This window comes from Agelaius phoeniceus, chromosome 5, assembly GCF_051311805.1.
Source record: "Agelaius phoeniceus isolate bAgePho1 chromosome 5, bAgePho1.hap1, whole genome shotgun sequence".
NCBI lineage: Eukaryota > Metazoa > Chordata > Aves > Passeriformes > Icteridae > Agelaius > Agelaius phoeniceus.
Genome location: NC_135269.1, coordinates 20,092,778 through 20,120,365, shown reverse-complemented (window position 1 = coordinate 20,120,365; position 27,588 = coordinate 20,092,778). Strand labels below are relative to the sequence as shown.

Genomic DNA, 27,588 nt, shown 5'->3' with positions numbered 1-27,588 from the left:
TATAGTAATGGCAAAACAAAATAATTTGAGTTACAGCAATTTGAAGAATTGACATTTTCATTCTGCATTTTAGACAGCAACTGACAATTATTGGGAGATGTTGCCCTCATCAATTATCCATCTTTGGTTAATAAAGAACCAGCTTTCAGTAGTCCAAAAATAAGAAAGGACATAAACAATTGCATTTTTATTATCAAACTTGCACACAGGCAAAGAAAGCATAATCCCAGGCAACAAATTGGCCCAAAGCAAGGATAAAACAATTATAAAATGAATAAACAAGCATTTGCAAAATTTCAACAAAAAATATATTTTCCCATAGATTTCTAATTAGGTTAATCTATTGTAGCATAAAAATAATATTGATCACATTGTCAAAAAATGTGTCCTAATAGAAATATTTCAGGAAGCTTAATTTTGGTATTCTTCAAATTTTCTGAGCATGAGAGAGTGAATCTTTTGATCTTATTTATATCATATTTATAGTTTAGTTTTGCCCAAAGTGCATTGAGGGTCAAAAGAACACAGCAGGATACAAACATTTATTTTAAGCTATATTGCTTTCAAGACTTTACAGAGTGCCCAGAAATGGCTGGTTGTCTTTTTTCATTGCAGAATAATAGTAACATCTGTAGAGAGGCTAGACCAGAGCTCTAACGAATCACTGGACAACAGCAAGAATTTCTCTATAGAAAAAACCTCAGAGACATATTTTTTATAGAAAAACCTCAGAGACATATTTTTATGGCTTAGAGGACAATCTGAAGTAGCCCAGATGCATCATTTTTATATACTCTAATCTTTGAAACTTAACCCAAAAGCTTCTTTAGAGACAATTTGATTTTTAAGTTATGTCCACAAACAATAACTTCTTCACCAGCAGTGCCAAAGTGAAAAGTAGTACTGTTAGCATTCTCATTGCTAAATATTTTGTAAAATTTCATAACCCCTCATTTTAAAACCAGCACTTGAGTCTATCTATTAAAATGAAACCATAAAGTGAAAAATAAATGACCACAAGCTTTGAAATGATTGGTTAATTAATTTGGTAAATTTGGGAATCAGGATAGTAGACATAAAGCAACTTTTTCCAAAATTTGAAATAAGTGTTTTGAAAAAAATGTAAATTTTTAGCTGCTAAAATTACATGTATAGATATTATGGAAACAAAACTTCAGATATTGTCTGCTTTTAAGGAACGAGCAATTCAGTGTTACAGAAATGAGAATGCCAGATGTGTATCAAGGTTCATTACAAACAATTCCTTACACATTTTTCGGTGGTTTGTTGTTGTTGTTGTTGTTGTTGTTGTTGTTGTTGTTTTTGTTGTTTTTTTTTTTTTAATAGTAAATCCCCTGCTTTGGGATTCTCTCTCATCAGAACACCTTTTCTGTAAAGTACTGGCAGAGGACCCAAGCTTCAGGGAGCTGTCATTGCCATCTATGTAAAGCTCTTCCCCATTTGAAAGAAAAGTATCACTTTTGACGAAAATTCTTAAGAGCAATAGTGAGAAATATGCTGTCCCTGATTGAAGCTGTTGCTCGAGGCCAGGCATGGTTTGCTGACCTACTTTGGTCAAGGATTTTTTTTTTCAGCCTATGGCCTAGGATGAGACTCTGAGACTGCTGGGAGAGCCTGGCAATGTGCAACTGATGACAGATGATGATTAATTTGATTGTCACCAGCACAGCTCTGAACATGAGGCTTGTCCAGGAGGTACACAAAAGGAAACTCAGTGCAGTTTCTTGGGTTCTGCTGCTAAGAGAGCAAGAGGTTCAGAAAAACAAACACCAGAATTACTTAAGACTTTGGCCAGCCAAAGACCAGCCCAGCCTCTCCAGCACAGTAGTGTTTGTGCTGGCCTGCTGGCCTGGGTGGGGACAGCACCTGGCATGGGGACAATCACCAGCATGTGGTTGCTCCCTTGGTTGGTATGAAGCTACCATACCTCACTGAGAGCAACAAAGAGACAGTGGGATCAACAAAGGGAGTATGTCATGGATGTGTCCTTCTGCCTCAGCAGTCAACCAGCTCTTTCTCCAGGCCAATATGACTATTCACATGGGCAGACAGCATGGAGGTGCACTACAGAAGCGCGTGACAAAACTGGCAGGCTGCAGAGCAGGGGTTCCAGATTATGAAGAGCTACACCTTGTGTACATCAGCTGGACCCCATGACCTAGGCAAGAACACTGATCAGTCACTCTGAGGAATTAATTTTTAGGGTAAAAACTCTACCAGGAGTAATTTCCTTTACTATCTACAGGGGCATGGAAGTGAAATTTTCACAGGACAGGACACAAGATACTGCTAGCATTTGCAATGTTTAATACAGGTATTTGTGATACTGATTCCTTATGTTGCTCCTTTTGTCATCATTTCAAGGCACTCCAAAGAGACTGATGTGTGGCCAAGTCATCTATCCAACTAATTTACCAGTAATGCTTGCTCTTGGTTCTGCACATCACTGCACAAACTGAAATGTAGTGTAGACACTTTTCCACCATTTTGTGCCTTCCAACTTTGTAATACAAAATTTAAAGGAGCTTGCTGCTGTTGGCTGGGTTAAGAATTTATTTTCATCAGAGTAGCTCAGATGTGGCTGTGGTTTTGTGGATTTTTGCTGGAAACAGTGTTAGTAATTCAGGGATGTTTTCATTATTGCTGAGCAGAATCAAGGCCATCTCTGCCTCTCACCATCCCACCAGCAAGTCGACTGAGGGCACACAAGAAGCTGGGTGGGGACACAGCCAGGACAGCTGACCCCCAGTGATCCAAGGGACATTCCATACCTACATATAAAGCTGGGGGAAGAAGAATGAAGGGGAGGACTTTCAGAGTGATGGTGTTTGTCTTCCCAAGTCAGTGTTAGGCATGCCAGAGCCCTGCTTTCCTCAAGATTGCTGAACACCTGCCCGCCCATGGGAAGTGGTAAATGAATTCTTTATTTGCTTGTTTGTTGTGTGTGAAGCTTTTGCTTTATCTCAACCCATGAGTTATCTCACTTTTCCAGTTTTCTCTCCCATCCCACCTGGGAGGAGTGAGAGAGTGGCTGTGTGGGCTTTAATTGCTGGCTGGGGCTAAACCATGTCAAGTAGGTGTCATGCAGGAGCCAAGATGTGGTTTCAATATCCTCATGGTTAATGAAGACTCCTCAAACTGTACCAGTGCAAATCTCAAGATGACACAGTCATACATGCAGTAAATTCTCCTGCAGAACAATCAGGCAACATTGTCCCTGTTTCAACTGAAGCTGAGAAAGACAGCTGAGTAGTGAAGCATTCAGGATAAAATCTCCAGCAGCACCTACTTGGAATGCTCAGCTGAACACAGGTATGAGCATAGCCCTTTGGGAAAATGTAGCCTGTGGCAGAGGGTTTTTATGACAGAAGTTGAACTCTAGATAAAAATAAGAAGTAGTGCAAGAAGTGCTGCAAATTATTAAGAATTACACATTCTTGCAACAAACATGGAAGAAATATTTTTGCTGGGGATTATTTCAACCAACAAGAAAAAAAAAAAAAGAAGTATCATGTTTTAATGATAATACTTGAAAGGAAGAGCGTGAAATCTAATCTAATCTACACCAATTTCTTAAAGATTTGGATTCATTTCAAGTGTATGAACACATACATTACTACTACCAGTTATGTTTTTTCTTGTACCTCTGAATGAGAATTATCTGTGATTGTTTGCAGGCAAGGAGAAGTAGGCTGTTTACTCACTGGCTCCAATGAGAATTTGGCTTCCTTTTGAAATTCAAGGAGAAAAAATATAATGCTGCTCTTGAGAAAATATTATCATAAATCAAAACTTATTTTTCAAGTAGTGATTTTCAGCGTTCTTTTCAATGGAAGTCTTGGGTTTCTCAAGAAGCAATGCTTATATAAGCAATGATGTCTTAAAAAAAGGCTGTTTAACAGTGCTATGTAAATTCTCCAACTAGTATTCATCCTATTAAAATAATTTGGAATTTATAAGCCCTCCGTCTCTCCTGGCTGGCACAGTTTCCTTATTAGAAATTAATTCCCTCCCAGAAATGGTTTGTTTCTATCTGATGATCTGAAGCAGTTCCTTGTAAAGCCAAAAGAATTTATTTTTTTATTTATTTAGGAAACTCACTTTTTGGAAGAGGAAAAAGAAGCAGGCAGCTGATTTCATGTGAGACTTCAAATATGAAGTACATTGTTTTAATAACCAAATACTTGGAGTTTGATCAAGTTGATATTATTTATACATTATGATCTGATTAAATCTTTTAATTTTAGAGAAAGTCTATTGGTTGATTTCCCATAAGCATGTGAGGCTCCTACAAACAACCCAGGTAGTGGGAGTCCTTCCAAGGCTTCCTCACAGCAATATCCTTTGGGGAATGCAAACCTAGCTGTAGGTAAAGTAAATATTCACAGCTCCAGGTTACAGTCAGACTCCAGTAATACATAACCATAAACCTGATATTGGATATAAGCTTGAAAGTGTGTGTTACCTCCCTGATTTTGTTTATTTATGTGTGTGGTTTTATATTTGCATACTGACAAGTCAAGTTTGATAGTGATGCGGTATGGACTCTCCAAAGTTTGAATGCAATGAAGTCTTGCATTTTCTAGCAGTCTGGTATCCCCCACAAAACTATTATCAAATATGACTTGCTTCTAATTAACTGTCATTCTGAATCACAACCTCAGTTTTTATGGAGATGAAGCCATCCTGCAGACAACACTGAGATTCAGACAACACAAGAAGTGGACAACAAAGGTGAAGTGTGGAATTTAGTATTTCACATTACTGCCATCTCCTGTAACATAGGAATCAAAGATCAGAAACAAAATTCTGTGAGTGGACAGATAATTCTAGAGTACTAATAAGGTGCTGTGACCCAAATGAATCACTTGCACGGTGATTCATTAATTATATCAGAAATCTAAAATACATGGCATAACTAAACCAAAGTTTAGGTTTTATCTCTACACTGGTTTTCAGATTAAACATTGGCTTCCTTTTTGCATGTTATCTATTCTTGCAATGTAATCTATTCTTATATTAACCCTGTTAATTGTTTTTACATCTTTGTTTTTACGTCTTTTTCACAGACTGCCTATAGACATAAACTAAAGGAAACAGCAAAAGAAATTTTGAAACAGACAGCAGGATATTTATATATCCTGGTAACACCCAGAAGGACCATTAAGGTGCATGGGCTCATTACACTGGACTTTAAGCAAATAAAAATGAAACAAGTTATTTCCTTAAAGGTTTGCAGTCTCAGACATCTGAGGGTTGGAATGACCTGATAAGCCAACTCACATTTCTCTTCAGTCTTAAAACAATTGGCAGCTGTCTACTTCTTGCTCTAGAGATTAGAATCACAGAGAAACGCAGTGGATACTTAATTAAGGTATTTCCTTTTTTACATAATTTTCTGTTCCTAACCTCTTTCTACATCTCTCTTCACTGCACAATAATCCCCATTCTCCTGTTCTCCTATGTGTTTTCTCCTTTCTGGCACACAAAGCCCACTTTTACCCAGGCTTCAAACTGTGGTACTTTTCTCAGTACAGCTAAGCTAATGAGAGTTTCACTGCACTTCACAGAATGAGCTGGTTCATGAGCTGAGTCCTATCTTCAGCTATACGTATTTTAATAGTGACCAGTACACAGAAGATCCCACAACAAGGGTGACAGATTTCTGCTGTCTAGGAAATTCTTCTGTGTTTGAAAACCCCTAAGTTTCAGCAAAAATTGTTAGATCAGATAAAATGAAATAGCTCCTATTATGATAAACCTAAGTTCTGTGCTTGATTATCTTTAAAACAAGGGTTGAGTCATTTAGCCCAGCCTCAAAACATTTCCTGCAATACTGGACCACCATTGCTCTATGGAAAGTTTACAGAGTTGTTATTTTCTTCATCTTGTTCTAAATACATTGCAAAACAAAAATACTTCCCAAATCCCCCTCCTTCAGCCTGTTCTCTACAAAGCCAATTCACCTGAAGCATTTAAATTGCTGCCAGTAGGAAGCAATGATGATGCACTGCAAAACATCCAGGGACTATAACTAGGTAAGAGCTTCTTTTAGTGGGCACACACAACTGCTAATCTGTAGTAGTAGCCCGTAATAACTGTCACTTCTGATCACCATGGGAACCAAACAGAGGTCTACTTTGCAGAAAACAGATCAGCAGTGACTCACTGACTGCTTGGCAAGCATGATTATTGAGAACTGCTAGACTTGTGTGGGTGACAGGGAATAGTGATGCCACTTCAACCATAGTCCCATATAGCAGAGTCTCCTTTGCCAGACATGCAGGATGAAAACAAGTAAATTAGTACTTTGTGTTCATTAGAGACAAATTTCACCTCTATGATTTTCTTCAGCTTCAGCCTTGTGTGGACTTTGCTAGGAAAATATTTCATTTCTAGTGAATGAAGTCCTAACTCAGCTTACACTGGCCTTTACCAGGTCTTCTGCAACTCTCTTAGTGACAAGATTTAACCCTTGAGCAACATAGAGGCTTAGAGTTGTCACATCATCTGAACTACACCAGGATGTGTATGGCACATAAAAGACAAGCATTATTTCTGTCTGGAACACCCAGAAACAGAGAAGTTGGGCACTTACAACAAAGCACCTGCATTAAGTAGAAAGAAAAATAAATGCACTGTCTCATTAGCATAATTCAAAAGAGAAGCTTTGAGGTGATATAGTTTGTATGAGACCAAAATTTGCAATATAAGATATTTTGTGTTGTTTCAATCTTATGTTTTCCTACTCCGGAATTTTTCAAGATTCACGAATTCAAGCATAATATTTCTGGGCTACCAAAGAATTTTAGATCAGAGACTGTGAGATTATAGAGCCCAAAAACTTTTTTTGCTGAATTATTTCCACTGGCTCCTCAGCTCTGGCTGGAGAAACAGTAATCACTGCAAGGAAAATGGTATTACAGCCCCAACATTTAAATGTTTATTTTTCCCAAATGGTAATTCAAGATGTTTTGACAAAACCAAAGTATATTCCTTAATAATAACTCTGTCATTCAATGGCTCCTTGTGTTCTGTTCTCAGTTCTCCCATTGAATCATCTTTTGAGTGCCTAAATATTCTCCAAGGATGCCGTCACATGCACAGCTGGCAGCTGGCATATAGGGTTTATTTTTTGTTCGTCCTCCTAACAGAAATATCCATAGATTGTAAGTTTTGAAAGAGCAGATACACTCATTTCTCCATTAAATGACACGTGCTTTTCTAAACAAAGGCGGCTCACCATAGAGGACTTTTCATGAGCAGAAAATCAGTTCCCTAAGTGGAATTTGGCCAGGACAGAATACAGCATCCTGTAACACAGTTTCTAGATTCATGGATCTTTGGGAAAACAAAAGACAAGAATCTGCAAATTGAAGACAAGAGTATGGCCATAGCTCTTCAGTTTGATGGCACAGGCCTGCACAGCATAGATTAATGTATGTCTATTTTAGAGGTTCCAGTCTGTGATGCTGCACATTTGTCAGCTGGTCAGTAAACTTTTGAGATTAAACAACGCAGAGGAACAAAAATATTAAGAAACTACTGTACCTCCCACACATTAAGAGGATGAAACATTAAAAGACCAATTCTGCAAAGTGCTCCAAGCTTCTCTGTAGCTCTGCACAGGAAAAACAAGCAATGATGTGAACCAAGGAAAGTACCCCTTGCAACTGGTCCCACCACCAGTTGTGAGGAGCTGTTCATCAGCAATCACCTCTTTCCTCCCTCTGTCCACACATGGAGCTTCAGATGTCACTAGCAGAACAACTGATGTTCGAGTTTAGCCCTGTCCACTTTTTGATAATTCTTCCCAGCAACTGAAGGACAGAACTGGATAAACAACTGGGTTGATTACTGGCACCAGCTGTTGGCTTTTTGAGCACAAGCTGAATGCTGATGTATTCTAGGATGACTGATGCTTTTTCTGCTTTGGGAAGAAAAATCGTGATCAGGTCAGGCATTGCTCTGTACTAAATAAACTTGTGCAAACCATTTTGGTCATTTGTGGAACATGTGAAGTGGAAACTATACCCTCATGCTACGGTAAGCAGGTAGGAGAAAAGCCTGCATGTTTATCACCCAGGGCCACTTGAGTCCTCACCAGTCTGGCTTGCAAGAACAAGACACTGCAGTTACAATCTACAGACTTTCATTCATACTGAGAGATATTTTAACACCACATCTTCAAGCTTATTTCTCTCAAGCTTATTTCATCTCAGTTTGAGGTTGACAGTCAAGAATGAGATACAGGAGCTGGAAGCCTAAAATCATTGATAACCCAAGTAGCAGATTGCTAGAGAATAGCCATAAATAATGTCACAAATAATTAAAAGAGGACAAGCAAGGAATACTTTTAAATATCTCTTTTTGCAAGCCTCACATCAAACTACCACTATATAAAAGTGAAAGCTTCAAGTTCCTGGAAATCATAGTCAATGGTAGTTCACTGGTAGTAATGGGTATCAGTGAAAAGTGCAGGAATGTCACAGTTCACGGTGGCTTATTTCTTCATGCCCAAATTTTATGGTTTGTTGTTTTCTTTTAATTTTAAAAATGGTCATGAATGTACAGTAATATATTAATATGTTGCAGATTGGGTGGGTTTTTTTTGTTGTTTATTTGATTATTTAAAGTGTATGGTGTATCAAGTCCCATTAAAAAGAGTTTGACTAAAGAATAATGCAAAAGGTTTTAGTAGTTTAAATACTTATTCAGCCATCTGTAAATGTACAATCTGTTTTATGTTCTATGTGAAACTTACAATTGCTATTAAGTTAATGAATTTTAAAACCTGAACAATTTGCTAAAGTAGTAATAATGCTAATTCTGTTTCAATTTGCCATACTGGAGATGCTTTCAGATGGGACATGGATACAAAACTCTAATAATGATCAAAAATACTCTACAGGTCAAGAGGATGCAGCACTGGAGTTTAGTCCCACTAGCTCTGAAAATACTATCACTTCATCCTTATGCAAGGACATGTTATTATTATTACATGGAATGGAACACATAATAGTTTATTTTGTTAGTATTTTTTTGCATGTAATGCTTTATAAAAGAGATATAGCTAAAGTAAAATATAAACAGACATGTAAATAATACAATGAAGTATATCCTTCTTATTTGAATCAATTTCCTTGAGCAACATCTTTTTACAAGGTGAAAATTAAACACTAATATTTGTCACATGGTATAAAAGGGATAGAAATAATTATAAAGAACCTTAAGGTCTTAAGCTTGTTTCATCCTATTCCTAGTATTTCACAGCAAAAATATTAAAATTTGCAATATTCCCAAAAAGATGCAAACTTGTCAAATATATTACTCTGAAGTAAAATAACAATTAATTTACAGGAACCTACCATAGAAACTATTGAGTGGACAGTAGTGATGGTTTTCTATACAAAATCTATCAAACTTTTTTGAGGAAATATATGAAGCATAGCTGATAGCTGATGGAATCTGCAATATGGCCACAGAGAAATAAGTTGCAGATCATCAAAGTTAGCTCTTGTGCAGAAACATCCACCATGAGTTCACAAATTTCATCTTTCACTGGAGAACAGCAGGAGGTTTCCATAATGCAACTATCATTGGAAACGAATTCAACGCTGTACTTTAAGCTTTACCCGTTGCTGGAACTTGGAACAGTTTGGATTTTTTGGTGCTCTGATCTCTCCTGCTCTCTGGAAGGCTGTGTAAATATCAAAATCTTCAGCACAAAGACAGCTCTCTCCAAAGCACTGGCAACTGTTCTCAATAGACTGTTCCAAAAAAAAAAGAAAAAAGAAAAAAAAGAACAGATTTAGGATTTAGGTAGAGTGGTAAAACAATAGTGGAAAAGCAACACAGGAATGTTCTATACATAAACCAGAGAACTAGGTTGTGACTAGAAGCTGAGAGATTTGTAGTCCATGAACTTCAGACACACACGCACATAAACTCGTGGAGCTCAGAGGAACCTTTGCAGATTTGAAGCTGCTCTTCTGTGTAAGACTTGAGTCAGCAGCTAAGCTCTGATCTTGCATGAATGAAGGCAAAGCACACTTTCAGCTATTTTAAATAGCAAAAAAAAAAAGTCAAGAGATTGATTATATCCAGCCTCAAGCATTCAACTAAAGCACCTAGACAAAGACCTAAGCAATTCAGACTCTGTTCATAAACCACAGATGGAAAGCTGCAATTTCAAGATGCTGCTTGAGCCTTTACCTGGTCAAGGGTGATGGTGTTTCTAGCTTAGACATCTCAGCCAGGTTACTGAAATTAGCTGTGAAGACCACCTGAATCTCCCTGTTTAGGACTGCTCCTACAAAAGTTCTGGGGCTTTAATCACTCATATAATAAAGGCACTTATTATATGTGTTCTGCTCTACAAGGCCTGCATCCAGCACAGTCAAAACCATTTCTCTAGGAAAGAGCTCTACTTCTTATGGAAATTGTTGGCAGCTTAATAGTTTTCAGCTCCCCACTGGCTAAACATCAAAACAATTCCATATCAAAATTTGTCAATGTTTATTTAGTTCAAGTACTGAATGGAAACTTGCTTTGTTTTTATTTTTTCTGCAGATGTGAACTAATAAAGCTTTTTTTTTAAACTTAGTCGAAACTCTTCACTCAGGAATAGAGCCTATAAATCTTCAATGTTCTATTATAGCTGGTGGAAAATGAAGCCCCCACAGATACTCCCATAGCAAGGGGAAAGCTCCAATACATTACTTAGTGGATGACACACTATGGTCTTCAAGGTCCTTCCAAAAACGGAGATGTTTTCTAACTGCAAAATCCTCATTCCTGGAAAAATCTTCGTCTCTGCAAATGCTGATCTGATGTACCTCACCTCTTATGGGAGGTCTGAGTACCACTAAGGACATTTGATTTTTATTTGCTCCCAAATGAAGTTTCCTTGCTTCTCAATTTTCACCAAGAAGATGACTTTACTACTGTCTAGTTTATATCTTCACCCACTGAGAACTGGTCCCTAGTCCAGCCTTTAGAAGTTACTATGCAGCTGGAGATGTAATTTGGTGGTTCCCAGACCAACTTAGAGCATCAGAGGGAGCATTGCTGCCTTGTTCTGTTCAACAAATGCATGCCAAGCACATAATGTTAATCAAAACATACTGTACCTCGGGCTGTTTGCATCTTGATGTCTTTATTTCCTTCTAATCTTAATTAGAAAATGAAAGACAAAGATGGTTAAAATCTTTAAAAAAACAAAACAAAACACATGTTTTGTTTAGTTAGTACTGTTCCAAAACCAGCTACTTTTATTTTGGTTAAAAGTGTTACTGTTTTTCCTTTTCTTGTTTTGCAGTAAATTTTGAAAGCACCAGTCAGTGACTAAACTCTATGCTGTACATATGTGACAACAGCATTTTTTTGTGTTAAATCAAAAGAATATTAAATTATTTAATAATTACATGTTTATGACTTGTCAATTAAATAGCTATAAATCTAATGCTTTTTCCCACTGCTCAAAAATATAACATGGAAAAGAAACAGTTTCTGCTGGGTTTCATTTAAGAACAGAAATGAACCTGACAGCAAGCACTTACTAACTGTTATTACTGGAATTCACCACAATGCAAGTAAATACCTTCAAAACTAAAAATAGCGCCGGGGCTCTGCAAGTGCATCTATCACAGCCTCTTAGTCCTAACAGGGTTTTGTTTTCTTTTAATTCACAGTGCAGTCAGAGAGTGGAGAAGATGTTCAGAAGACCATGTACCTACACTGTCAGCATCTGCTCTAGGATCCTTCTGCAAAAGCGTGTCAAATTTTAAATAAAAGGGAACAATCCCTTTGACAAGTATAAATAGCCCCACAGCATTAAGAGGCTTCAAGGCTAGCCAGTCTGTCTGAAATAATAATTGATTTTTAAAGGACATATATCCTACTAGATAAAATGATCCCCAGAAAGCAAGAGAAAATAAATCTACAGTACCTTTGGGTGCAGCTTTCGTCTGACTGGGAGCCATGGCAGCCGCATCCGATGGCAGGCCCACGTACACCCCTCCATAGTTCCTGGTGGAGAAATAATTAGAGGCACATCAGAGCCCAGCTGGGACACTTCTCCTTGTGAAAGGAGCTACTTTTTCACACAAATTCCTGATGTTTATCACAGGATCCCAGCTGTCTTGTGAAAGGAGCTACTTTTTCACGCAAATTCCTGATGTTTATCACAGGATCCCAGCTGTCTTGTGACAATAATAAACCCCACCTGCCCAGCTTCTTCTGAGTATATCCAGCTGAGGACAGAACTAATCTGACACTGATGTTTGACACTGGGACCACCAAAGCACCACGCTTCAAACAATGCACACCAATTAAATAGCACTTTTACCTCATTAAGAAATGCAACCTGCCTGCCCCTGCTTAGGGTCACACTTAGAGAAAACTGCTAGTATAAAGGAGCACGAGTGTCTTAGGTACTTTCATGGCCCAACCCTCTCCCTCTCTTCATGGACTTGCAGAGGATTCTTTCTGGCTCCAAAGAGCCTGTATGAAAAGCAGGGACAGATAAACGGGGGGGTAAAAAAATGGGTTCTTAAAGCCTCTACTGTGCCTGGAGTTACCTGCAGAGACTCCCTTTACACTGCTCTGCCCTGTTAGGTGCTGAATTAACACCTCACACCTCCTCCAGGTCCTGGGAGTCTGAGCCAATTTCTAATTTGCTTGATGATAGACTCATACTTCCTTCAACTTCCAGCCCAGCAGAGATCTCCCACAAGCGCTAATGTCACCTTCTGTGGCAGTGATGGTGTGAAGGCAGAGGCCACCAGCCCTTATTGAGCACACCACCTACAGCTGCAAGATAATGTGCTCTTTTTACCACCAAGTTCCCACCTCCTCAGCTCAATAACAAGCTGGGTGGACTCATCAATATCTGACTCTGTGTGAGATTTCCTCCTCTCTTTTTGTTTCTCCTCTGCTTTGTTGGTGCTGCTGGGAGTTAGGAGGAGGGAAGGAAGGATGCAGAACCGGTGGCAGAACTCGCTGCAGCCTATTGCAAATAAAGCTAACCCTGGTTGAGCAGAGCACCTACCTCCTTTTGTCATCATCTGATATGGATTCTTCTGCTCTGCAACATCAAAAGATACAAAGCATGTTAGCAGATTGTTTCTTTCAGGTGCTCCATGTCCATCTGGGTACATTCAGAAGCAAGGGAAGAACTATTACTGACCCCAGTTTAAATTAGGGCATCCACCAATCAACAAAGTACTCATGCAGGTATAAAAAAGGGACAATTTTCCAGTATAAGGTACAGAAGAAATAAAGGATTGAGAAAAGATGTAGCTTACTTTATATGACCCCCACCAGTGAGATCTGAAAGTAGATTTGGGAGCAAAACACGTGAATTAACACTATTCCTGAGTGAGTCCCCACACTACTCCCCACATAAAAGGAACATTAAGACTCCGCATGTAACAGGAACAAGCCTGGACTGCTATTCCCCTAAAAGAGGAAAGAAAGGGACTGGGTGTCTGTGCTGGCATGTGAGTGAGGACGAGGAGAGAGAAATTTTCACAGCAGCTATTACAGAATCCAGAAACTGTTACAAGGCCTCTCTATAAAATGAGGCACTGCAATTCCTGTTGTTTGCAGACCAAATACTGTTAATAATCCCATATAAATGGGCAATTATGTCTCCTTTAACTTTAGGGCAAAATCACAGATCAGCCTGTAGATCAACAGAGTCACTGAGGTTTGATTCCTCCCAGTTATGTACTGTGTAGTACAGTGTAGCTGAATGGGAGCAGGAGTTAAAGTAACCAGCACTGATGTGAAGGCAAAGGTAATACAAAAAATAAAAATAATTTATTCTTACTCCTTCAGTGTGCAATGCCTGTGCTGCAGTCTCAGACTGTGTCCCAACATCAGTCATCACACAAATTACTCACCCACCTTTGATTAAATATTCAGATTCTGAGCTCTACTTCCATGACTGGGTATGGATGGGGCAGCAGCTGCACTTTAGCTGGGTCTCCGACCAATTTATTTACTCTAAAAGGTTGATGTGCCTGCTGTTTAGTTGCTGGGGCTCTATGCTCTTACAGGGCCCTGAAGTCAATGGGATTTTGGCCTGAAGAGCAGAGGGCTCATAGTAAGATGCAGTCTTAAGTGCAAGAAAATGCCCTTAAACCTCCTGGGAGGGGAGCAAATGCCTTAAAATACTGCTACAGCTTGGAAATTTTCTGACATCTACCTTCTTCCTAAGGGACATTACCTACTATCCTTTCTGCATCATCACAGTGAGTAAGGGTACACAGGTCCTTTAATAGTTGAGGCTCGGAGAAAATCTTATTATTCTTCAATTTTGCTAAATTATATTTATGCAGGACATAGCACTCTTCGTCTGCTGTCTTTGTCTATGTCTTACCACTCAAGAAAGACTGATCAATAAACTTCTCATTTCCTGTCCCTCCTGCCATCCCTTCCTGGAGGAACCAGAGACATGTCAGAAGGCATTTCCCATCTCCTGTAACCCTATGTAGTCACCTAAGTCATCTTACAGTCTTCACACACACTGACAGAGAATGCAGAGACATTTTTTCTTGAGGACTGTGAAGCTGCTCTGTCACAGTGTGGGCCAGTTTCTCCTGAAGAAAATGGAAAGTCTGTGTATATCAGTGGGTGGAAATGAGAATGTATTTTTAGGGGGAAAAAAATTCTACTTAAGGAAAGGGACTTTGGATCCCAAAAGATCACAAACAGTCATTTCTGTTGAACCAACCAAATGTGTCACAGGCTTGTTTTTCTCATACTATTTGGAACATTTTCTATAATCCGGATTAACCACTGTCCAGAGAAAAGAGTCATTTAAAGGCACCAAAAACTTCAGGCACAGCTTGAAGCCTCTGAAATGGAATTGTAAGAATAATAATCAATATTGTCCAACATGAAATTAATGTTGTTTTTGTTTTGGTTTTTTTTTTTATGTTTCCTGGTAGGAAACAGGGCCAATTTCTTCTGTTCCAGAAATGTTTTGTAATATGGCATCACAGACTATTACTGTGATTCTCTCACAAAACAAATTATCCAGGTCTATGATTGAGCAGACAAGAGGGTTTTTAAACATTTTGCTTTCTTCCTTTCCTCTTACTAGCTATAAATCAAACTAGTAATTTTGCAATACCTTTTTTCTTCAAATGCATGACAGCAAAACTAATCTGGGATTGTACAGACAACAGCTGTTGGGCTGGGCAATGATTGGGGGCAAACTGTTGTAGCCCTGCCAGAAAAGAGGAAATGAGCAGAGATAGAAGTAACATGGGAGTGTGAGAGGGAAAAGAAAGAAAATTTTAGATGATGGCACTTAAGGAATGAGCCATTTTACACACCTTTCTGGAGGCTCAGGAAGGAATGCTGCCCCTGTTTATTTACTACACATATTCACACACTTCTCACCTTCACAAATGATGGCTCAAGACCCCCTTTTGCAGGGTGCCCACTAATTTTGCATGTTTAGTGTCTGCTGAGCTACTGAGACAGGTGCTGCTTCTGTGCCCAGGCTGAGTGAACACGGGTGGCTCCACGGAGCAAAGCTCCCAGACTTAGCTACACACTGAGTACCACAGGGATTGCATTACTTTCTAGCATATCCTTTACTTCTTCTACAGCAATGCTCAACCATATTGAGTTGGCAGTGAGACTGGAGAGAAGCTCCTTTGGTTTTGGCACTGTTCCCATTGCCACATCTCCTGGGCTCACATGGACACGGGAGTCCAGCAGTCCTCCAGGGACAGCAAGCTAGGATAAGCTTTTCTGCACCAGGAATAGAAAGCAAAAGGAACTAAACAGTTCAAGGAACCTAGTGCTGACTGGCTGCTGTGTCACTGCCTCAGATGCTGTTGACATCAGCAGAGTAGCTGAGAGCATGGTTCTCAGCAGGTAGCATGGGCAGAGTCCTGGAGCCAATGGGCAGATTTAAGAGCAAATCCACAAAATGGCATTCTATTTACAGCTGAGTAAGTGTTTCTTTTGATAAGGTTTTGTCTGTCCCAAGAGTCTTCCTGTCACCGAAAATCTGAAAAACACACTTTGTTCATCTGTCAGCTTTTACATCCATTGTTGTGGTGTGTTTTATGCTTGTTCAGTTTTCCCCCCATTGTTCTCTCAGAAGGTCCTGCCCTGTTACCAGTTTGTGTCAATCCCCAAACCCCTCCCCAGTTGTCTTGGTTACCAAATGTATCTTTCTTGTTCCCCACCCCTGGCAGCCTGCCTGTCACTCGACACCCCTGCCTCTTTTTCTAGAGAGTTCGGGCCAGGGTGTCGAGTGATTGGGTTAGGGGCCAGGGTCCCTCCCGCAACTGTGTTTGATGGGTTCTCTGATTATGCCAATCCTTAATGTATCCCTCTCTGATTTGCTATCTTTCACCCCTCCCACCCTCTGTAAAACCGAGGCTTTCCCTGCCTCGGAGCCCTCAGCTCCTTCTACCTGAACCTGCACGTTTCCCTACCAATAAAACCGCCCCCCCGAAGAAACTGAGGGTCGCCTCTTCATTTCATCCTGCGACTTCGGAGCTCTCTACTGCGGCCACACGTCCGCAAGGCTTGACATCGCCTTAGGCACAAGGCCCTGACTTCGGGTTGGGGAAGTGCTTTACTGGCTGGAGGCTGGCTGGACACTTATCTAGCCTGGGCGTTTCACTTTTCACCGGCCACTGCTCATTGCTATGTCCATTTGATGGTAAAAGAAGCTGCCATTTCTCATATATTTTAAATGTCAGATGACAGGCATTCACACCAATTCTTTTCATCCACATTTTTCTTACCTCAGCTTTTATGGCTCCGTTCGTTTCGATCATTATAGAGACTCTTTCTAGATGGGCTCAGTAGTCCCACCAGTAATGATTCATTGAACTTTGAACAAGTGACAGACAACTACTCCACAGATTCTTGGTGTTTCTTGGGAACAAGTGCCTTTAATTTTTATTTGATGCATTTCTTCTCAATATTTTGAAATGGAATTGAACTGTTGTATCCTTTCCTTCCTACTGTAACTAATCCTCCCCCAGACTTAGCTACACACTGAATACCACAGGCATTGCATTACTTTCTAGCATATCCTTTACTTCTCCTACAGCTAGGCTTTCCCAATTAGCAGTGATGAATGTTTCTTTATTAGTGCGGCCGGAGTATGGGCTGAAGCTGGCTGGCAGATCCTGGGTTGGAGCACAGAGGGCAGACATGTTCTCGGAGCATGTGTCCTTGTCACCACACAGCCCTCAGAGAGGAAGAGCCCTTTCAGAGGAAGATCATATCATCACCCCTATCTAATTGATGGAGAAACTCCAGCCCCACAGGGCAAAGCAGCTTCCTCACAGTCACCTAGGAGGGCTCCGAGCAGGATCCAGCCCTCTTCGCTTCCATCTGGCTGCGCACTCCAGGAGTCATGATGCTTTGGCAATGAGTCACATTCAAGAAATGAGAAACCTCATGTTAGAATAACCAGATTTGGTATCCAAAAGCATGAAAGGATGGACACACCTAAATGTTTGTCTGGATCAAAACTGCTGTGACTGAAATTTGACAGCAAAAGAAAAAGATAAGGGTTATTTAAAGAGAAACTTTAGCTGATGAAAGTAAAAAGGTGTAAAAAAAGTTTTGTGGATCTGTAATATTAGTTAATACAAATCTGATTTTTTCATTTCTATGAAATGAAAATAATTTTTCTGATAGTTTACTTCCTTCATAAAAATCTTCTGTTAAGTATTAGAATGCCTGATCAGGGCTTTTGGGTCATCACTGCCATTCCTCTTTAGTAGGTGTGTGTTTCTAACATCCAATGAGAAGGTTCAACCATGCTATTACTCATATGGGTTGTTTGGCTGGCTCCACTGTCCCTAATCTGAATGAGTAATAGCTCCAGGATAGACCCTTTCACTTTGTTGAAGACTACACATTTTTTCAAAGTTATTTTGATACTATTTTGAAACATGACAGATGAACTCACACTAATAAGTAGGATGTTCCCATTTTAACTCCTGCAGCCAGGCTCTAAAAATGCTTACACACAGTTAAACACAGTTCTATATATACTCACAGTTCTACATATTCCATACCTTTAAGCACAGGAACATGCCTACAACATTCATAATTTAACAGTGCATGAGATTTTGAAATTTAAAACTACCGATGAGCAAAAAGAAAGATGCCGTTCTAAGTCAGTCCTTAAATCATCTAAATTGAACAACAAATAAGGTCCTGCTGTAAATTAAACCAGTGGGTTTGTAAATACAGGAGTACTGAGGGCAGTGATGCTGCAGGCTGCATCAAGAAGAGGTTCCTTATAAGATTCCCTTCTGTAATTTATTGTCTGGCACTGCAAGCCCAGAAAACAGACTACAGAGGTAAGACAGATCTCAAGAGTACCTGTGGCAACAGTGTTGATCAGCCAAGTGACACCTGTTGTTAGTTCTCTTGTCCTTGCTCTGTAATAGCAAGGACAAGCCTGTTGTTAAGCTCTTCCCTCCACTTGTTTATCTGACTTGACTGCCCTCATTTCTACACCAGGATTCCTCCATCTAATTAGAGGAGTTATTCTAAGCGAAGTAAATAAAACCGAAGGATGTTCCTATTGCATAACATAACAATCTTTCCCAGCTAGTGGCAAATACCAGTAACATGAAATAGGAGAAGGCAAGACCTCGGGAGGAGTTCTTTATGGTTTTCTTTGGTAGAAAAATACATTTATGGCTGAATAAAGCTGTTCCTGTGCATTCCTGTGTCAGCAAGTAAGTATAAAACTTGACCTTGCACATTTAGAGAAAAACGGGATGGGTAGGGCTACCTCTGCTACCCCGTGTCAAAAAAATAGATGCTATCTTTAATGCAGAGAATACCTAGAGAAGGTGGGTACTTTGAAAAGGAAGTTGGACAGGTTAGTGGGTCTCATGCAAAAGAGAGGGAATTTGTCTCAGTGGCTTTCTAAATCTCTCACTGGGCCTGGTGGAAATGTATGTGCTGGCTTCATACAATTAGATGGCCTTTGGAAAAAGGTGCACTGGCACATGATGGGGAAAAGCAGTCTGAATTAACATAACCAGCTCTGCTAGAAAACTGTCTCAACAGAAGCAGAGAAAAGAAATTTCTGTTAGAGAAATAACAAGCAAAGAAATCTGTAGAAAAGTAAACAAGACAAGGAGCTGTTTTGTGGAGATGAAAGCTGTCACTAAAGACAGTAAACATCTGGTTGTGTTGATTATATGTTAGAAGCCAGATTAATCATGTATGACTAAATCTAGTATAAGGGTAGTATGACTGAATATATGTCCAGGGTTATATATTTTAAAGAGTAGAGAAGAGTAAGTACTTACACATCTTTAGTAGTCCCTGTAGCACCTAGGACAAAAAAAAAACAAAACATGTTTACTAGATAATGGCATAATCCTCTAAACCAACCAACAGCGTAGTAACTGTTTTTCTGTCTTTCTGTCCTAAACCACACAGAAATAGCAACAAAAATTTCCTACTGTAAGAGAACACAATTCTCACGATTGCTACATTTATCCTTAATTACTATCCACACAATCCCTTAAATCTATCACATCTGGGCCAGACTCAGTGGCCCAGTGTGAAAATGATGCTGCTGTGGACCAGTGCCCAGGTGCAGCCACTCAAGATGGGAGCAACATAAGAAAAAAATACTCTTTCTGAATTTTATATGCTTCCATTTGCTCAGAACTCTGGTGGTTTTGTCTGCCACAAAGTTGGCACAACTAACCAGGCAATTACTCCCAAATGCCTGATTATTCTGCCACTTGATGCAGTTGTAGAGCTGGCACCACATGTGTAAAATGCTGCCTCATTCTTCCTGCCAGATAAACAAAGTTTTATAAAATGACTAGCAGAACTAATATAAACATTGGGACACAACCCTTCCAAAGCCCCAGACACCTAACGAGATCAACCACCCCTTAATTCATCTTGCTATTTAACAAAAAACCAAAGAGACAAAAGCTGCCACCTGGCTGCCTGGTATAAGTGACTGACTTTTTTGTTTTGGTGACTCAGATGTTTCTTGCTGGGAGATAAACATTTACCCAAGTACAAACTCTTTATTGCTCCTCCCAAGTTACTAATGTTATGTTGCTCTTGCTAGTATATAATTCAGCTGAGTAACCAGTAAATTATCCCTTCTATTAATTACAGAAGTTAGAGCAGACATTAGAAAAAACCTTTCACTTCTCCTTTCCTCTTAGTACTCAGCTGGAAAAGGTGATCTGAGCTCATTCTGAAGAAATGGAAGTAGCCAATCCCAGAGATTTTTTGAGTTTGGAGGTAGGTTGTGTTTTTTTCTCCCATGGTACTTCATTTTTTGGAAAACTTTTATTTCTTCTGCTGATTAAAAATATATATATAAAAATAGCAAATACCTCTCATCTCTCTTTGATGTGTAAGAATATGCCTTTTGCATTCTTATTTTTAACAAGAGGAAGTAATAGACCTGCAAGGCTTTCTGATACTGTCTACCTGAATGGATTGCTTGAACGGCAGAAAACATCACCCTTTACAGCTAATTCCTGAACACAATCTCATTCCTATTTCCTATGACGTGACTATCCCTCCTTTTCCCGGCAACAACACAGACTAGGCTCCTATGAAACTGTACACATTTTTTCTGTTAGTCTTGCTTCCAGAGTCAGCAAAATCTCAGTATGGCTACATGTATCAGCAGAAAGCCTTACGTAAGCTGGAGGGAGTAGCTCTAGCCACAATAAGCTTAGGCCCTTGCTTTAAAACCTTACTCCACCAGGCAGCCCTCTGATACTTTTCGGCTTTGCGGGCACATCTATGAAGCACTACCTGTACAATTAATTGTGTCCAGATGGAAGGCTGGCATTGCTGTGCAAGCTCAATCTCTGTCAATGTAGGGAGACATTTTCTGCTACCAAGGCCAGTTCATCCAGTCAGCTCAGCAATGAGCCTTCAGGGCACCCCCTTGTACCCCTAGACAGAGCCCAGACATCGGCAAAACTTCAGACAACATGTGTTTTGAAAAACCTAGCTGGACCTAGCAGGATTTTTAATTTTTTCCAGAAGAAACTATTCCTTTGCTGTGTCTATTCTGCACAAGGGCCATAACTTTCTTATGTTTTAGTCTAAACTCTCTGTGATCAAAATCAGTTTCTCTAAAAAGGTTCATGGCCCTTTCAGAGGCCTTTGCCAAGACTCTTCTGAGTCTAAGCACCTTGGATGCTGATCTGAAAAATTTGTCTTTCTTTCAGGAAGTACAGCAAAAGTACAGTGTTTAATACACAAACTGAAACCTCAAACCAAGGGAGAAAAATTGTGTGCCAACAGCACTGGTACACTCCCCAGAGGCAATAATCAAGTTCCAGTCAATCACTGGGCGCACTTCAGTGCCATGTCCATGTTCAGTGCCACGCCTGTCTTCAATGCATTATGGTACAAATACATCCTCATTCTGGAGTTGGGAGATGTCACTCAAACCCATCAGCCTGGGCTTTGATAAGAGCTATAAAATTCCATGTTTGGAAATATGCCACTAATGTTCACATATAGCAGCACTTGTTTTCTTGGAATATTAGCAAGGGTACACTGCTGAAAAATCACTGCAGTGTTTTGAAATGTATTTCACACAAAAACTTTGAGAACTGAATACGATCAAAACAGATTCACTTTTTAAGAAATCAGTTTTACTTTTACAATAAATTTAAAAATACATGTAAAAAGAAAAACATTGTTTTCTACTTTTTTATAAGCACAGCAAACCAGTCTATCCTCACTTTCATTTATGGAATTCCATTAATTTCAGTGGGGTTATTTCTCATTTTCACTAGCAAAGTGAAACAAGTCTTTGGTTCAAATTCACCCAAGTATCACTAAGGTACCTGACAATAGATCTGAGAGTGTTTCCAGTTACCAAAGGAGTTTTCTTCCTGCAAGAGTTCTGAGCTTGCAAATGAACATAATTTTAGCTAGGTGTACTATAAAAAAATCTCTATGTAAAAAATTTTAAGTTTTTGTTCATTAGGGAGCCTGAACATTTCTTACATATAGATATTATTTCTCAAGGAACCAAAAACATCTCAGTTCATACAGACATGTTTATTTGTGAAGTCCAATCCATTCACCCTCACCCTGTTACTTCACCGACATATTTGTCTAACTCTTGCACATTTAGTGAGCAACACAATTTTATTGCTGCCCAAGTTCCTTCTGCCAGAAGTTCAGCCAAAGAATCTTCTTTACTCCCAATCCACAAACACTCTACAGCTTGCTCCATAGCAGCAAGGCCTACTGCTCTCATAGATATGATGGTTTCCATAAATGACTTGAGAAAAGGCCCACATATATAAAGCTTGTCCATTTTTTCCCATTATAAGAGCCTGGCCTAAGAAAAGGCAGCACTTGACCCCATAAGCCTTGTCTTGATAGGCTCTTGCTTGCTTGGTTTTTCTAACCAAACCTCAGCAAGACATTGAAGAGTAGCTACAAAGCCACATCCATAAAAAATAGGCAATACTGAATTGTCCTGAATGACCTCTCTGCTCACACCATTTACACAGTAGGATCGCAACTGCATTTTGGTATTTTAGAGCTGCAGAAGGAGAAGAAAGAGTACAGCCTGCAAATAATCATGGCCCATTCAGCCACACATTGCTCTGAGCCCCAGTGATTACAGAAGAAAAACATTCTGTCTAGGAGCGTGGAGCTGTGATCCCTCAGAAAAACCCACAGCATTTAAACAGTAACAAGTCAAAAAGAAGATGAATTTATCCCAAAGCATCTTCCACTAGGTGAGTGGGGGTTTTGCTCTTTCAGAACAACAGCAGCTTCTCTTGGCGATACTGCAAGATTTTGGTAAATGCAGGCCTAATGCAAAAGATGGTTGACAGACATTTGTAGCCGCTGAGGATACTCTTCTGTGCTGAGAAATGCATCATGAGTGAAGGTGAGAGGCAAAAGCTTCAGAAAAATATAAAAAGCATGAGATGCAACCCCTCACATAAATAAAATGGATACAAAAAATGCCAGGACCTGACTTTTGAGCAGATTATGAAACATTTTTCTGATATTTTTTAATGAACAATGTCCTATGACATTTTCTTGCACATCAAATTGTTACAAAAAGCAAATAAAACCCCTCCAAATTACACACACATACATGCAATTGTTAAGAATGAGTTTTCTATTGCAGGCTTCTTTCTGATGTGCTCCAACAGTAAGCAGTAAGGAGGCGCATTCTAACATCCATGAATTTATTTTATTTATACCCCCATTATAACTGATGATAGAATATCATCAATTTGTTTCACATTGATTATTTCTTCAGCTCATCAGGTGGGAGTTCAGTGCACAGATTAGACCAAATCAATAGAATGGTACGATGACTTCCTGGGCATTGCACCAAACTTAAAGTTAATAAATCTGTTAAAACTTGGTGTGAAAGATCTCCTTCATCATAACTTGACTGTACTTGAAGCTTTCCACAGACTAAGAGCTTCTCTATATATTTAAATTAAGGCTAGACTGACAGCCTCCAAAGAGTACTATAATTTAAGGTGCTGTCATTGCTACTATACTAGATATGGAAAGGAGGAGGCAGTTAAAAATTTTTAGTGAAGAATCATTAGAATGAAGGGAAATGCCTAACTCAGGAAAAAAAAAAAGGAAATTAATGTATAAGAGCATATTTTTAAAAGACACACACAAAAAAAGAAGAGCTATTGTTGAGCTTCTAAAACTCTAGGAAATAACATGAAAGAAGGATATGTAAAATGAGACAACAAAACATAAGGAAAACAGCAAGTTGAGAAATACATAACTATAATCCATAGTTAATACATAAAATAGCTAGGTAATTTAAGAAGGATGTATATACATCAGTTTACTTGGATAACTGAAATTGTCTTTTCTCAATTGAAGAGATTTTGCCACTGTCTGATACTCTGGAAAGAACATTTGAATGCTGTGAGTTATATTGGTGTTCTGAAGTACTGCACCACAGACAGAAATGTTATTCTACATCATGTCTATTAGTTTAGATCTCACAGACCATAGAGCTGAAAGCTCTGATGTCATTCTAGCCATGCAACAGAAGATAATATCATTAGCTGAACTATCACTATATATACATCTGCTCAGGAAAAATCAAATTAGGTTACAATAGGAATTTTACCAGAGTAAGAAAATGGTGATTGGTGTAACACATTAAATGTGTTCTATGAAATATGCTACAATATACAATACAATAAACTCTTAGTCATATGATATGACAGAGAGTGTTACAGGTTAATTACATGTTATGTACCTGTAGCTTTGACATTATCAACTACAGAACAGTCATAACTTTAGCATTAAAAATGTAGTCATGCTGTGCATGCCACAAAATTTATTTGTATTTACACAGTCTTCACATCTTTTGGTGAAATTATGAATTGCATTTTCCTGAAAAGCTCAAGGATTCCAAACAAAAATGGTAAGTTTTCTCCTTCCCCTTTACAAAATAATTTTATTTTTATTAGACACACTTTGTAAGGAATGTTAAATTAAATAAATAAATAGTAGACATCCGAAATCTTGCTTTTATCACCACCTGTTTGTTATTTTAAGACCATAGACTGCACAGAGTAATTCCTGACTGACAATGGTGAAAGTGAGAAGTGAACTGGACCTTTCAGAGCTGCATTGGATTTGGAGAGGTCTATCAGTGCAACAGTAATAATTCCATTATACTAAAGATGGGGTAAACGTGGCATTGTTGGTTTTTACCTGCACTAAGCCCTTAGAGATCTGTGGAATATTTCTAAAGAGCATTTAAAAGTTTACAAAAAATGCAAGTTCAAATGTATATGTAAAACATATAAGTAAGTTTAACTATCAAAGGGGTCAGACCATCAGTGAAAATACTTAATGTATCTACAAGCCAAAACCTGTTCAAGACAACTACCTCTAATGCAAAGGGACACATTTAAACAAACTTTGAGTTCAAAAAAATACTGCTGCCAGAGTTAGTCTATTTGACATTTACCCATTTGTACCCTGGTACAAGTTCCACAGGGCAGTCAAATCAACATCAACTTAGAAACTACCACAAATGGACTAATAATTGACTCAACAGTCTCGTCTGAATTTCTCTGGTGCTTTTATCCAGCAAACAGAAATTGGATGTGAACAAGCATCACCTCAGTAGTATGAAGCTAGACTGGTCATATACAGAAGGAACGTCCAGTCACAGCAATGTGGGAATCAACTGAAGGGAGAGAATTCATGTATGCAAACAGGACAGCTCCAGTAAGAGCACTGAATGTTCAAGCAAATTCACAGTGTGTTCTTTATGGGTGAGAGAGGCCTCTGATGGACAGACATAGTACCTAAAACCTAAGTTATAATCATTTAACAGAAACTGAGTAAAGAATGGCAGAATCACATTCTCCTCCAAGTGTGGAGTGCAGAGTTGAACAGCATCACACCCACAAGCACACACACGTATGTACACCCTAGAGAAGACAGCGTCACTCACACTCACAGGCAGGACCAAGTTAGGACTAGCACCACCCAAAGCACCACTGAAACTCTGGTTAATTCAAATCAAATCAAAACAGTAAGAGATGGGGACCCAGTAATTCTAAGTTGTCCAACCATTATTTTGCATATTTTGAAGAGCTGAAAGCTCACAAGTGCATCTGAAAGATTTGATAAAGGTACTGGAACAGGTGGCAATGTTTGCCAAGTGCAGCTAGGATGAAAAGTGATTGGGAAATGCTCATATTATAATTACAGGGTGAAGGTCCACTTACCAGTTTCTATGTACTTTCCTATTTGCGGGGGCAGGGGAGAGGAAGAGCACAACAGCACCATCTTCCCAGATCTTATCTCTTTTGAAAATAGCAATGAACAAATAAGGGAGCCAGCTGGACTCACCAGCCAGCAGTAGACATTAACATGCATGAAACCTCAATCATGAAATATCCTCCAACTTCTCCAGCAAGCAAAAGACGAAGATGTCGCACAAATTCATTTCAGAAGTGGCATTCGTGGCCTTATAGGGAAGCGAAGAGGATGGAGCTGATACCCCTGGCGGGATCGCTACGTCCAGCTCCCGGCCTGGGTTCGCCGTGCCTTGGGCAGCTTCTGTCGGAGGTGGTGACTCTAGCGACAAAAGGGCACCAGAAAGCCGCCGGTGCTGCGGCAGGCCACATCACCCTCTCGCCCTGAGCAAGCGGATCAGCCTCGGGAAAGGAAGATGCTCTTGCAAGAGGGCGGGCAGCGATTCCCGCGGCTCGGACGGGCACCCCCCGCGCCGGGGGCTGTATCCCCGCCGCGTGCGGGTGCGTGCCCGCCGCCGCCCCCCGCAGTCCCGCAGAGCTGCCCAGCACGGTGGGAATGCTCGCTCCGCCGCTCGCCCAGCCCGGCCCGGCCCGGCCCGCCCCGCCGCCCTACCTCGCCCGCCCGCGCCGCCGGCCGTGGAGTTGCCGCAGCCCATGGGCGCTGCCCTGGCCGGCGCTGCGCCCGCCGGTGCGCTGCGGTCACGGGAGACAGCCAACGGCGGGCGGAGCCGGGTGGGAGATAAAGCCGCGGGGACCCCTCCTCCTCCTCCTCTTCCTCCTCCTCCTCCTCCTCCTCTCCCTCCTCTCCCCACCCATCGCCCAGGAAACCGGCGGCCCCGAGCGTCGCCGCCCGGCCTCAGCCCCGGCCTCTCGCCTCAACCCCTGTTCCTCCCCAGGGAGAGCCACACCCCGGGCTGTCCCCTCGCCCGGACGGGCTGGAGCTGCTAAGGCGGAGATATGGCTCAGTCCAGGCTCAAGCCTGCAGGACTACGAACGACCCCCACTCTCAGGCAACAAGCCCAGAGCCTCCCCGGGCAGTGGAGATGCTCCTTGGCTCACGCTCCTTGGTTTCACGGGAGCTTTGGGACACCCCTCATTCGCCAAGGGGAACATCGGCGTAACCACAGGAACAGGCTGCAAACTCTGTATCTGCTATCAGTAACATCCTGTTCACTATTTTAAGCAAATCTTTATGATTGGTTTGGGTATTTCTCTACTTATAAGAAACATGATGGTGAAACTGAAGACCCATTGAGTTGAGAAGAGCTTCAGATTCACTTTCCCCAACTAATATCAGCAGCACTGAGAAACGTGAAAGATAAGTTTACAAATTCTTCAAGCAATCATTTTCATTCAACATTTGTGTCATTTACCAAAAGGAATTGACTTTCTGTTAACCCAAACCTGTCTTCCACACAAAGGAGTAAAATACTCTAAAATCTTGATGGCTTGGTTTCTCCTCCTCCATCCTCAAATGAGCAGGAAGCTGAAATCCAATGGATACATCTAGATACAACTGCAAATACTCTAGATAGATGGATAGATAGATAGATAGATAGATAGATAGATAGATAGATAGATAGATACTACTGCTACAACAAATTTGTTTAAGGGCTCAGAAAGATGTTTTAGGGGTGTCACAGATACACCAGTATGATATCACATATGCATCTGACTGATAATTGTCTTCTACAAAAGGACCAGATATAAAGTGCTGCTGCCTGATCTTGCAGTGTGTTCTGAGAAGGGGGAAAAAAAGAAA

The 27,588-nt window shown here is 40.2% G+C and overlaps 1 protein-coding gene across 1 annotated transcript; it reads right to left on the bottom strand.

The window, feature by feature from the left end:
• Positions 1-160: 160 nt before the first annotated feature.
• Positions 161-26,596, bottom strand: C5H12orf75 (chromosome 5 C12orf75 homolog). The gene is made up of 6 exons (XM_054632405.2): positions 26,440-26,596; positions 19,347-19,371; positions 13,073-13,108; positions 11,972-12,051; positions 11,154-11,189; positions 161-9,791 (listed from the first exon to the last, which is right to left on the bottom strand). Exons 1-6 carry the CDS (start codon positions 26,480-26,482, stop codon positions 9,784-9,786), a joined length of 228 nt encoding a protein of 75 aa, XP_054488380.1. The 5' UTR covers positions 26,483-26,596; the 3' UTR covers positions 161-9,783.
• Between the last annotated feature and the right edge of the window lie 992 nt (positions 26,597-27,588).

What these genes read in the sequence shown, in the direction of transcription:
- C5H12orf75 (XM_054632405.2), bottom strand. Translation starts at nt 26,482, where the DNA reads ATGGGCTGCGGCAACTCCACGGCCGGCGGCGCGGGCGGGCGAG. An exon ending in ACAGGGACTACTAAAGATGT is followed by an intron (nt 13,109 to 19,346) that starts GTAAGTACTTAC and finishes TTGATGTTGCAG; the next exon opens with AGCAGAAGAATCCATATCAG. An exon ending in TCAGATGATGACAAAAGGAG is followed by an intron (nt 12,052 to 13,072) that starts GTAGGTGCTCTG and finishes TTTCTCCACCAG; the next exon opens with GAACTATGGAGGGGTGTACG.